The sequence below is a fragment of the Nilaparvata lugens genome, chromosome 1 (genome assembly GCF_014356525.2).
Source record: "Nilaparvata lugens isolate BPH chromosome 1, ASM1435652v1, whole genome shotgun sequence".
Lineage (NCBI taxonomy): Eukaryota > Metazoa > Arthropoda > Insecta > Hemiptera > Delphacidae > Nilaparvata > Nilaparvata lugens.
The window spans coordinates 23008928-23022477 of record NC_052504.1 but is presented as its reverse complement, the minus strand read 5'-3'; the positions used below and the strand labels follow the sequence as shown (position 1 = coordinate 23022477).

The window sequence follows — 13550 nt, the reverse complement described above, 5'->3', positions numbered from 1 at the left end:
GGTGTTTGTCAGTTTTATAACGAGCAAAATGTGCTCAAACATCTGGAGTTTTGGCAAGTTTCTAAAAAAATCAGTAGGCTACATCTAGAATTTGAAAAAATGGTCTAACACATTATTTTTATAAACTGATTGAAACTATCAATAAAATGATTAAACATAGTTTAATAGGCCTATGTCTATATCTGAAGTTTATACATTGTTAATGTATATTATGCCACAGCAACAAATAGAATAAAACATGAACATTCATTCATTTACTAAAAATATTAATAGGCTAATGTATAATCAAAATTATTATTAATAAATTTAGAATTCTCAAGGTTGTAGGCCAATTCTAGAGATGCTCTATTCCGATAAATTTTTATTTTTTCAATTGCATGATCCTTATTTTGGGTACTGATGAACCCGTCAATATGTCACCTCTAGAACCGTTTTTTGAGGTGGCCGGGAGACAATTTTTCAATTCTCTAAGGAGTTGACATCCAGATGGGATGACCAGTTGACGCAATCGAGCTAGGAGACACTCTGTCCTGCAGGGCAACGAAAGGATGTCTTCTGCGATTTCAGAAGGTGACATGCTGACGGGGTGACCAGTTGACGGTAGCGATATACTTTCACTAGGGGATAAGCTGTCGATTGTAGTCAAAATGCTAGCTGACAAGTAGACCTTGTCGCGTCCCCCCTCATTTGTAATATAGAAACGTCTTTAACGATTTCTCAAAACTCCCTGGTTTTGTCAAAACTCACTGTGGGGAGGGAGGGGTGTTAATCCGTACCTCCTGTCCGGATCTGGTATCAAAAAATATGGGACCCCGAGCATAGGTGATCCCGAAGTTATTGAAATGCTTTTCTGGAATCAACGATCGTCTATCACATGATAGACAATATTTTTACGTTATTTCGCGAAAAGTACCAAGCTCCTGTTTCACAAGAAGAAAACTTTATCTAGTAATCTTTGACAATTAACAACAGCAGCCTGCTCATGATAATGTTGATTGCGTTGCCGTAAAATTGTCTCAGTTTTGGATGGACAAACTGCGGTTATGGTTCATCTAAGCGGAGTTGTCATTCCAAATATCACTAGCGAGATGAGAAAATTTCATTACCTACATTGTTTCTCGGCTAGACGGACGTTTTGCTTCCGAAATCGAAGACATTTTCAAAAATCCTCCTCCTTTGAATTTGTACCCATTTTTACGAAATAAAATTATTGAACGTTTATCTGTATCGGAGGAACAAAGCGTCTGTCAAGAAAATAGTGCGGAGGAGCTAGCCTAGGCGATCCCAAATGGTCGACAGCTGAGGTTTTCCCGTCTTACGTCAAACGTCCAAGCAGACTTTCAGAATTCCTCTCATCTTTTTTTTGTTCTTGCAACTTTAACCGCTGATAGATGGACCTTACTCTATCGTTGGATCGACATATTGGCATGCTGTGCAATCGACTGGCCAGGGTGACGTTTTTGATGCGGAAGCTGAAGCAACATGTGCCTGCCAACTACTTAATTACAGCCTATGGGCTGTTCCATAGTAATATAAGCTACGGAATAGTACTATGGGGCCATGTGGGTAGCTGTGAAAGGATTCTCCTTCTACAGAAGAAAGTTCTTCGTGTCATCACGTCATCGCATTACCTGGAGCACTGCCGGCCAATCTTCAAACGTCTGAAAATACTGACAGTGTACTGTTGGTACATGTATAGCTCGCTACGGCTCCTAAGGAGTGAGGTTCATGTCTACCAGGAGAGGGGCCAGCTGCACCACCACAATACCAGGAGACGGGGCAACATTGACCTGCCCTACTCCAGACTATCGAAAGCACACGAATGCTACCCCTTACGGATGCTAAAATTTTTAACAGACTGCCAATTTGTGTTTGTGAGCTGGAGTATGGGAAGTTTAGAAGGCTGGTACGTGAAAAACTCATCAACTACCCTCTCTACTCATTGAGAGATGATGAGACCAGTGGACTTGTAGACCAATTTGAGATTGTTTCATGATTTAGTATGGCTGTCCATCTACAGAGCCACACGAAACAACCTATCTGCAGCCATCTCTAGTTATTTGTGTATTGATTGTTTTATATTTTGACGAAGTCTGTCTGGCGACTGCCGGTCATGGACTGAATATATACTGAATTACTGAATAAACGTGGATAGTGATAGCCAACAAGTATATCTTAGCTGCTACCAAGGCTCTACTATCCTTGTTCTGGTACCACAAAAATAATAAAAAAACTACAAACCGTGCAGAAGATCGGGACACGACCAAAGCAGTCCATGAGGGAGGGTGAATTTCCAGGTCTTCCAGTAGCCGTCTCATTTTTATCGATAAAAAACTCCATTATTCGTTTTCTTGTTGATACTGGTTCATGAAGTTTTTATGTAAAACTCTAGTAACAAAATCTATTGAATTTGACTATTTTATGAACAATTAAGATCAATTACAAACGTGCCATGTACTGAATATTGTTCAGATTATGATATATTTGAGTTTCATATCTCAGCATGTCTGCTAATTGAAAACTGAAAACAATTACTAAAAAAGAAAATACGAATACCCATGAAATTAATCATACAAATATTATTTCACAAACCTTTTCCACCCTTTCAATAACCAAAACTCCTGGTATGCAAAGACAATAGTGGCGTCCACTAACAGCCACCATTAGTGGCAAAACGACATCACACAGGGACATTGCAGCGTTCGAACACCTCACAGGAGATTAGCCTCAATTTTGGTAGCTATCACTAATAGCCAGGTCCAGTGGACACCACTATGGCTTATGTGTGCAAGCTGCTTATAATCTCCCTACACATTTATTATTTTCATATTATAATTGTTACATATTTTTTACTACACTATTTAATATCAGGATTCAATTTTATTTATAGGTAACAACTGATGGAAAACCTAAAGTTATTGGAAGATACGACTGCTCAGGTGCTGGTGATGTAGATATTTCTACTGTTGTTGAAGTCACAGATGGCGCAATCAAAGGTTTATCTGGAAGAACTCTCAAGGTAATTATTGACTAGATAACAACTGTGAACAATTCACTATTAAAATTCATCTTATTGAATTGCCTCAAGTGATTCTTCCATATTCATTCATTCTACTATGTAAGATAATTCATTATAAAATGATTATTAACATTAATTTATCATTTAATGAAATTTATATTATTATGAAATCAAGCTATTTTGAATTTAAAAACTTGGTCAATGGTCAATAATTTCTAACATGTCTCACCCTTCAAGGCTGGTCGCACACTTAAGTGGTGACACGCTTTTTGTTCCAATAGAAAATCATTCCGTCGAAAATCGTTGTGCGGATGTTTTAGATTTAGTTTCCGTTTCGTCACATCGTTTTGTACTTTGTACTACCTACTGTGTTTAGAAAGACAAACATAATTCTTGTCGCAGGCCAGAATAATTACTAGGCCGGAATTAATACGGCCAGCTCATTTTGAATGTATACCTTTAAAACTCTATATAACATTATGTAATGGTCCTTTCTTACATTTTTTTATTTCCTAGATTTGGGCAAATGTTGCTAATATGAACTCAATTTTATAACATACACACTACTGCCGTTTCAAATTTGAATCATTAATTGTATTGTAAGTCAAAAGAGCAACTGAATAACCTTTATAGTATGCTGGAATTTTTCATTTGTAGTGAATGAGCAAGAAAGTTTTTCAAATAATATTAATTATTATATTATATTATAATATAGAATGCATTGATACTCAGAATACTAGAATGCATAAACTTGGAACATTTTTATTAAGTACTATTATCATTCTTCCAGTTTTAGTTGAAATGGTGTTTTCTACTCCCTTGAGCATTTGAACATTAAACATAGAAGAATAACAACATAACGTCAAGTAACTATAAAATTATAAAATACTGCAATTATATTAATAAGGACTTATGTCATGAAATTCAACATTGATGTAAAATTATAAAATGTGAAATTGTTATTTGTGCAACTAGTGCGCAAAGTGACAGTTTTCACCGAAAGAAACGTTTACGCACGAGCCGTAGGCGAGGGCGGAATGGTTACTTGAGTGCAGCAGAGGAACTTTGCGCACGTATTTCACATTGAATTTTTCCTACAGTTACCATTGAATATGAGAAGTGGTTGATTATGGGTAAAATGATGGCTGAAATCCATCAAATGTTTGTATAATTTTGTTATTAATAACAACTTTAATTTATTTTAACTTGATAATCCAATTGAAAATTAATAATCGATAATTTCTTCAAATTAAAAATTAAATTAATCCAATTAATTTGAAAATTTGAATAATTTTGAGTAAATCTTAATTTCTAAATAATTTTTCAACCAATAAATTTATGAATGAAAAAATATTATTTGAAATAATGAATAATTAATAATATTAAAAATGTATAGTTTAATGAGTTCTCATTTTTATTTATTTGAAAATCAGAAAAAATATAAATAGAACAAATTCGCATTCAAAATACACGCCAACAATGTCAACAGCTGATTGGGATGGCTGCAAGGTAATTCGCAAAGTATTAAGAGTACGCAAAGTAATACTTTGCGCACTAGAGCGGAAAAGTGATTCTTTGCGTTCTGTAATCAGTGCAGGAATGGTCACTTTTCAAGGTAACTGTAGGAAATAGTTATTTGTGCAACTAGTGCGCAAAGTGCCACTTTGCTGCACCGAAAGAAACTTTTACGCACAAGACGTAGGCGAGTGCGGAATGTTGGTTTCTTGAGTGCAGCAAAGAAACTTTGCGCACGTATTGCACATTAAAATTTTTTCTACAGTTACCATAGAATGTGAAAAGTCAGTAATAGAAGGTGAGCATGTCCTATACCAAATAAAATGTTTGTTTGTGCGAATCTTTAGTATTTTTAATGCTGATAATAAATACAGTATTGCAACCATTCCACAACAGAATTATTCCAAATTCAGTCTAAATGACAATTTTATAATGAATATTATAAAGTTATATGAGATTCAATTATAATAATACTTCATCCACAAGAAGTCATCAGCAAGTGTAGAAATGGCCAAATCACTTGTCTGGATATGTTTTTGAGCCATCAATGAGCCTCACAAACGTTATACTTCACCCGTGACTAACAGTTTAATATTCTTCTATCCGAAAACACAAAAGTTTTGCAGCAAAACTTAGCTTATACTTATACGGTGCCCTTTAATATGTTTTATTCATTAATTTGTCTATGCGATCAATGCTGTAAGCTTATGTTTTAATTTTTCTATTAATGTAAATAAATAAGTTGATATGCCCAGGACTGATCAAGGACTAGGCTAGTGATCAGCCCTTAGGACAGACTTAAGTCTAACCTGACCATTCTATGAAATTTTCATGTGTACTATTTATTCCAGTTCCAAATATCCTCTAGTTTGAGTCTGAATGATATATTATACACAATTAGTGTAAAAATATAGTTTCAGCTTGTTTTTTCTTGTAAATACATTAGTAAATGTGTCAATTTGGCCTTTCTGCTTTTCTGGCAAGGGACCAGTAGCAGCATGAAACGTATAATTAAGATTATACTGCATTATTTAAAACGTGATTAAATTATATTATATAGACATTACATTTACCTGAAATGCTGAACTTCCATCATTCAAGTCACTGTTGAGTAAACAGGATGTAAATCCAGTGTTTTTGATTACTGTATTCAATAACATCTATTCTGTATTCTGTTTCTAATTAATCAACGGCATTCATTGAAGTTGTTCCACGAAAATGTGAGTAGAGATGTTTCGGGGAGTTGAAGAACTGAATAACTTGTTTTGAAGTGTAAATATTTATGTTTCAAACCTAATGGATACATTATTGTTTTGAAAATATAACAATCACAGCCTCAGTATCAGAAACAAAAGTAACCTAACCACAAAAGTAAATAAAGATATAAAAATACTTGATTCCTTGATCATAAAAATGGTCAATAAATGTTTCCAATGTATTCTAGTTAAAAATATAGGCATCTCACACATAAAAAATCGTTCATGATAACTTGAATAGAAATAAAATACTGATATTCAATATTATCAAAACCTCTTGCTTATTTACTGTTTCTTATTCAATATCTCGTGGTAATAATCAGCTGTTTTACAAAAATTTCCAGCCAGCAACATATTCAGGTTTACCAACATTTCTTCTACTTTGCCGCACTCTACCAAATTTGCAACAAACAACACAAAATAGTTAATACGCTCTATGACGGTAGAGTGCGGCAAAGTAGAAGAAATGTTGGTAAACCTGAATATGTTGCTGGCTGGAAATTTTTGTAAAACAGCTGATTATTACCACGAGATATTGAATAAGAAACAGTAAATAATCAAAGTACTTTGCCGCACTCAAATCTACATTCCCGCACTGGGTGTGGGAATAAGGTATTTTGCGTACTATAATTGATGCGGGAATGAGCACTTTTTCGGGTAACTGTAGGAAAAAATAATTTCCGTATTTTTTTCAATGATTAACTGTATAAAATTCAACGTATAATCAGTTATTTTTCTTTTTTATTAGATACCTGAATCATGGAACAATCCCACCGGAAAGTTTCACGTAGGATTGAAAAATGGATATGATCTCTATCCGAAATCTTTGAAGGAGAAAGTTGAAAAAGAAAGAAGAGAGAAGTTTTGGGATCCAGAACACAAAAGTGTTTCAGCAGAGACGATTCGCAAACAACAGAATTTTTTAAAGGTAATCGGCTGTCAATTGCTTTTTAAATCAGTTCTATAGACCTATATTAATTCAGACCTTCACAATTCCAGATTTCAGTAATACATCAGCAAGTGGTTTCTTGTTTCTGCTATACTAGCGAATTATTGCTTTAGTTAGCCGGCTGTGATTCATCTGCCTAGAATCATAATACTGTTGCATTGTTAGGCTTATAGTTGAAATTGCAGCGGCCTTATGGGAACCGTGCTTTTTATCGCGATTGAACCATCTATACACTAATCATGGTTTGATAAGGAGCACCATCCCGCTTCTCGGCAAGTATTTGATTAGTGGTTGTTCTTCACCATCGATGCGCCACTTATAAATATGTTAGTTTTTCATTCATCAGCTCTTAAGAATCATTTCTTCTCTTTTTAATAAATGAGTTAAGGAAAACTGTGAAAATATGAATCCTTTAATATATAACTATGTGACTATATTATCTATTTTTCTCATTATGATATAGCCTTCTGTAAAATATCACACATTGGGAATTGTGCTTTGAGAGTAATGTTTTGGAAATTAATTAGGCTCAAGACAGATTGCTGTGGAGTGTCATGTCCAACGAAGTTCTCTATCATAATTACTTCTGCAACCTGTAGAGTTCACAACTTGATGTTTTCTGCTGTGGCTAACCGTCGTATCTTAATTTCAACAGAGAGAAATCAGCTGTTGGTTTAAACTCTGAATGGAACACATCTCAATAAATGAGCCTGGACAGCATGTCCATGAACAAGAGGTGTACTGACCTCGGGAGTGCAATTGCTAAGCGCCTAATATTCTTATGCTAAATATTAGTTTCATTTTTTGTAGAACATTGAAAAAATCCAATTTTGAAGCTTGATGATAGACAGAAATATTTTTGGAGGAATATCGCCAAAGTTTTCTTCTAACTAAATCAAATGTGGGAGGTTATAAAGGTATTCAAACATAACCTAGAGAAACAGCTAGTCAATAGAGTTTATTGGTATTCGATAATATTATCAATAAAAACGTTTTCCAATACGTCATTTTCAGAAATGGCTGTGACTTTGTGTATCTGATGATCATGAACTCTATCAGACTTATCATTTTTTTTTAATAACAATGTAAATTATGCATAATCCGTATAATGGAATGCAAATGTGTGGTCTTAAGGAAAACATCCTTCCTTGCATAAATATAAACATAGTAAATTAGATGATTGTAAGTATCGCATCATCCTGAAAATGTACTGTACTTGTGTTTTCAACTAACTCATGAATGTATTAATAATACCTTTTTAAACGTTCATTCGCATTGGATCAATTTATTCATTGATACTGCATTTGGATATCCATAAGAATTTCTGTCTTTTTTCATTACAGACTCTGGATGAAAACAAAACTCAAACTTTAAGCAGAGAGGACAAACTGCTCAAAGAAGAATACGAAGCTCAGGTTGAAGTTCTGCAAGCGTTTGAGAAGAAGTATTTCGATGGCGGAATCATGTATGATTGCGTTGTCTTTCATGATGGAGAAATTTGGAGGTAAACGATTGCTTTCTGTTTCTGTGGAGTTCATGTATTTTTTAATTATGCCTAAAAATGTTTTGCTAAAAGTATACAGAACGAATAAATGGATGAATAAGGCGTGTGAAATTACAACTCTTATTGGTTTGAATAAAAATGTGATTTTTTCAATTAACCTTGTCTGGATGGCATGAAAACTTTGAAGTACTACTTGGGGTTATTCAAGCGAAAAAAATTTGTCCGCTTTGAGACTGTTGGCGTAATAAAGAACCATTTCTAAAACAATGAATTTTCCACAGTAAATTTTCCTTAAGATTTTATCAGACCAAAATTATCAATCTTACAGACTTCGAGAAATCCTATATTATACACGGATAAAACCATTTTAAATACCGCCAACACTAAACTAAATGTATCGAGCTCAAAGTAAAGTATATTAAGAAATGAATTAATAGAATAAATGGTTATGCATTTCCTTTTCTAATATGGGCACTTATCAACCGTCAATGTATTAATTTTTTGTCATTTTTTCCGGTGGTCGTCAATCATTATTTTTAACTGTTATTCTCCGCACTTGATTGTTTGCTGAATTAATTCCTAAATTTTATCTAATTCTGTGAACAGAGCTTGCCTTGATACATCTCTGAACGGGGACCTGGCTGCTTGTACTCTTCTTGGTGAATACTCCAAAACTCAAGAATACGCCACTCTGTCATCATTAGATCTTCTCAATTATTCAATCAATGTCTTCGACGATGGAAACTTACTCGAAGTTGTAGGATTTTGCTGTAAGTTTCAAGTAGACAAAATGAAACATTTTTGTAATTTACCAATATTGCTTAAAACATAAACTTGCTTGTAATGAGCTTACAAATTATTATTGTAAAGGCTTTTACAAATAATAATTTATTCATTAAATAAGTTTAGTTATTTAATTAGAAAACAAAATCTTAACACAACAACTTTCATCCAATAATTTGACAGTCAACAATTTTCAAATGGAGAATGATAATTGAGAAGGTGATATAGAAAAGGAGTGAATAGGCTATATGACTTCCAATGAAATTTTATTTTATTGCTCTTACTGTCCTACTCAGAGCAAACAAAACAGGATTATTTGATAATGAAATTGTGCAATAGCAAAATAACATTTGTTGTTGAACGTTGGTGATTAGAAACTTCAAAGTTGTGAAGGACTTTTATAATAACCCGGTAGCTTGTTTTCTATTCTTTGTGGAATTGCCTAATCTATGTAGTATGAAAAACATTTATTTTCAAATAAATTCACGGTTTTTTATGATGCTGAACTACATTACATAGTGGTTCCCTCTCAGGATCAGCGATTCAAAATCTTAGCATCGTCAATATTATAAAATAAATAATAAAATGACAATATTATGACATCATGCTTAAAAGCTCAAAAAGATTGGAAATCTTCCAGCATTATTCACAGTAATTTATCACCGGCCAAATAATGGATAGATATTGTTTACAAATTACATAAAAAACTATTAATAACATTGGTTTTCATTTGCATTAATTACAGCAAGTCATGGAACGCACGTTGCTTCAATAGCCGCTGCCAACTTTCCTGATGAACCCGAAAGAAACGGAGTGGCTCCTGGTGCTCAAATAGTCTCACTTACTTTAGGTCAGTTGTTAGTTACTCTTTTAAGTTGATGTAACATCCACCTTATTAAATTAGTTTTGGATATGATGCCTTCATTATGTCTAGGTTAATGGGAGAGGCAGTGATGATGAAATATAAATGGACCACAGTTTCATGTGCGTTGCAAACCTCCGGGAAATGATTTTAAGCTCATAGATCTATTTTAGCAGAGCTGCCCAACGGGAGAACCGAGTGCTCTCGTCGCTTATCCAATCAGTGCTATGAAATACGCTTTTAACGTCTGTCAAAAGTGTAGATTTAAGTTCTAAACGTGCAATTTTTTTAGCGGCAACGCGGATCGAGCTGCGCGTATCTTAAGGTGCGTACAGATATACGCGCCGCAAACATGAGCAATTCACTTTTAATCAGCTGATGGCAAGCTTTTTATATCTTTATCTTAACGTTTCTGTAAAAGTACAGATATAGTCAGCTGATTAAAATTGAATTGCTCATGTTTGCGGCGCGTATATCTGTACGCACCTTAACAGGCGGCTCGAGACGCATTGTTTCAGCCATGACTGCTGGAGCACATCTATAAATTCACTATATTCGATGATTCATTAGATATGAATCGTAAAAGCAATATAGTAGCCAACACTTTTGTTTCATCTGCCGCCATAACGCTCATACAACATGTTAATCCAATGAGTTATCGAATCTAATGATAGGTTATGTGCTCAGGCCGTCTCGGCCTGCTTAGATAGCGCAGCTCGAGACGCGTCGTTGCTAAGGAATTGTACCTTATTAAATGTCTGTCAAGAGTGTAAGTTATATTCGATCTTTGTGTGTTCCTTAATCCTTATGAGTGTCTGGTCCATGATAATTCATTGTAATGAATTGTTCAATAATACTTCCACGAAGAATAGGACATTCATACTTTGTTTGTAAAAATGACACCACAATGGTGTCAAAAATGTCACAATGGTTTGTAAATGTAAGTAACATTGGAAGAGAAGTAATATGGCAAAGCTTATGCTAGTTTTATCCTGAATATATTATTCAATATAACACAGTCCCAAATAAAGGTTATTCTTTCACGCACTATTTGATCGCATTTTTCGGTCCGAAAATTACCATATAAGTTCAAATTTTGAATTTAGGTGGATTAATCATAAATATTTAACATATAAGAAACTCAAATTTACTAGCTATTAATTTTATAGAAGAATTTCTATATATAAATTCTACTTCAAATGATTTTTTTTCATTTTGAAATTTGAATCAAATGAATTCAGTAGAAATAAAAATTATTTCCTGGAATATTTTTTATATCAGAATTATCTGTCAGAATTCGGAAAAGGTACAGTTTTGTTGGTTACTCAATGATTTGTATGATTGTTGAAGGTGACAGCCGGCTGTACCCGTCGCCGGGGATGGAGACAGGCGCGGCTGTGGTGCGCTCGATGATCCACGTGATGAAGAGCCATCCGCACAACAAGATGCACGTCATCAACATGAGCTACGGCGAGCGCGCCAACTTTTCGTCGTCAGGTCGCATCGCCGAGCTGATGGCCGAGGTCGTCGACAAGTGCGGCACCGTGTGGGTCGCGTCGGCCGGCAACAACGGGCCTGCCCTCAGCACCATCAGCTGTCCGCCCGATCTCAACTACAACGGTGTCATTGGTCAGTTATCATTCACACTTATTTCACTAAGGGTACAAACACACTGAAAGCGGAGCGTGGCGTGGCGTTGAAGTGCGTCGTGAACAATGTAATGTTAAGTTATGAGCTAAAACACACTGGAAGCGTCTACTCGCAGATTGGAGCGAAGCGCGTGGCGTCAAACTTTGGAACAAGCTGGTTTGTTTTTTGGAGCGTCTACGATCGAAGCGTCAAAGTGCGAGTGCCCACTAATGTACATACTAGTACATACTCCTTGTACATGATAATACACTTGTTCTACCACACTTTCCCATCATCTAGTACACTAGTATATTTAATGTTTGCCCAAATTCCCCTGTAATATGTATTATTTGATTTTTCAAAAGAGAAAATTCATCTATTGCACTTTGAAATCAAAAGTACGGCTATTCTAATCCATTTCATTCATATTTCTATGAAATATGAATACTTCAGTGCTATTACAAGTCTTTCTTCAGCAGATGTTGGATTCCTCCAATTAGTGACTTGTTTTTCAAAATCAGGCTTCATTCTCGTCAAAATATAATCAAAGGTTGAAGTTGACATTCGCATGTACTCAAAAAATCGGGACTCAGGCTTTCTTAGCACATTGAACAGATGGTGATATTCAACAAATAGACGACGATCTAAGTTAATTCCATTAACCTACTCTGTCCTAGTAGGCTTAGCTAGAATCCAATACTTTAAGTTATTATTGTCACAAAGTAATGTCCGTGCAAACTTAGACAACGCCATTTTCTAGGTCCTTGACGCTTGACGCTCAGACGCTTCCTGTGTGTATCATGAACGCTCTGACCACGCCACGCCACGCTCCGCTTTCAGTGTGTTTGTACCCTAACACAGTAAAAAAGCAATGAATGTATATTTCCAGCTGAACAACACTGTGGTTGGAAAAAGAGAGCTGTCTTTGACAACAAAGAAAATAATATCTAATTGCGTGTTTATTCCAACTCTCATGTTTGGAAGTGAAAGCTTGGTTACACTCAAACACTGGAGTAAGGTTACTGCAGCAGAAATGAGGTTCCATAGGAGAGCAATAGGAAAGGCAAGACGTGATAGAAGACGAAATGAGAGAGTGTGAAGAGAAGTGGGAAGAAGAGCTCTACATACAAGTCACAACGTGTTTAAATGACACATTTTGTCTTTAGGCTCATGCATGATTCGACTTTCACATCCTACGCATTCAATATGATCACACTATTATTCTTATTCTTGATTTTTTACGTCCTAAGGACTCAGTTATGGAGACAAGTCAGGTCAATAATTTTACATAATACATAAGCAACACTAAGTTCACATAATTCAAACACAAAGTAAATCAAACCTAGTCTTGGTTTGAAAGGTACTCTTGTATACTATAAAATACTCTATCAACTAAATATTTTTCAAATGTTTTTTGAAGATCTTCCAATCATCATTACTTTTAAGGAGTTCTGGTAACCTTTTATAAAATTTCCTTCAATATAATCTGGTTTTTGTTCAAATAATCTACTATTGTGAATCATTGACCGAGCGAAGTGAGGTCTACGATTCAAGTCGACGACTTTGCATTTCTCTTTATGCTTATATTATATGTTTATATTTATGTTCCGCATTTACGGCGAAACGCGGCAATAGATTTCCATGAAATTTTACATGTATGTTCCTCTTTGAATTTCGCGTTGACGTTTATATACGGGTTTTTGAAATTTCGCATTTTACGGATTATACAAAAAGAAAAGGAGTCTCATTCGAAAGCCAATATTACCGTAAAAATCAGACTAAATAATTATTCATCATAAAATAGCTGTCGAGTGTATTATAAATTTCATGCTATGACGTATGCAATTAATATCTCAATGTAACTTAGTGAAAAATCAGCTGTCGTGTGGACTATTAATTGCAAGCAATGAGGCATGCAATGAGGCATGCAATTGATAATATTAATTTCTCCCGACTTTTCTCTGCTTTCTGTTCAACTCGGTAAGCTTTTGACGATAGTAGCATAGTTGTTTACAACAAATTTTGTTTTAATA

At 34.9% G+C, this 13550-nt stretch overlaps 1 protein-coding gene across 3 annotated transcripts in view; it reads left to right on the top strand.

Moving 5' to 3' along the window:
• The window catches only part of LOC111047027 (tripeptidyl-peptidase 2), a 45993-nt gene that overhangs the window by 1278 nt on the left and 31165 nt on the right, over positions 1 to 13550 (top strand). For all 3 annotated transcript variants that reach the window (XM_039422413.1, XM_039422422.1, XM_039422429.1), the window contains 6 exons: positions 2891 to 3019; positions 6539 to 6718; positions 8083 to 8243; positions 8850 to 9013; positions 9772 to 9876; positions 11239 to 11517. In XM_039422413.1, coding sequence (XP_039278347.1) covers positions 2891 to 3019; positions 6539 to 6718; positions 8083 to 8243; positions 8850 to 9013; positions 9772 to 9876; positions 11239 to 11517 — 1018 coding nt within the window. The remainder of the gene's footprint in view (positions 1 to 2890; positions 3020 to 6538; positions 6719 to 8082; positions 8244 to 8849; positions 9014 to 9771; positions 9877 to 11238; positions 11518 to 13550) is intronic.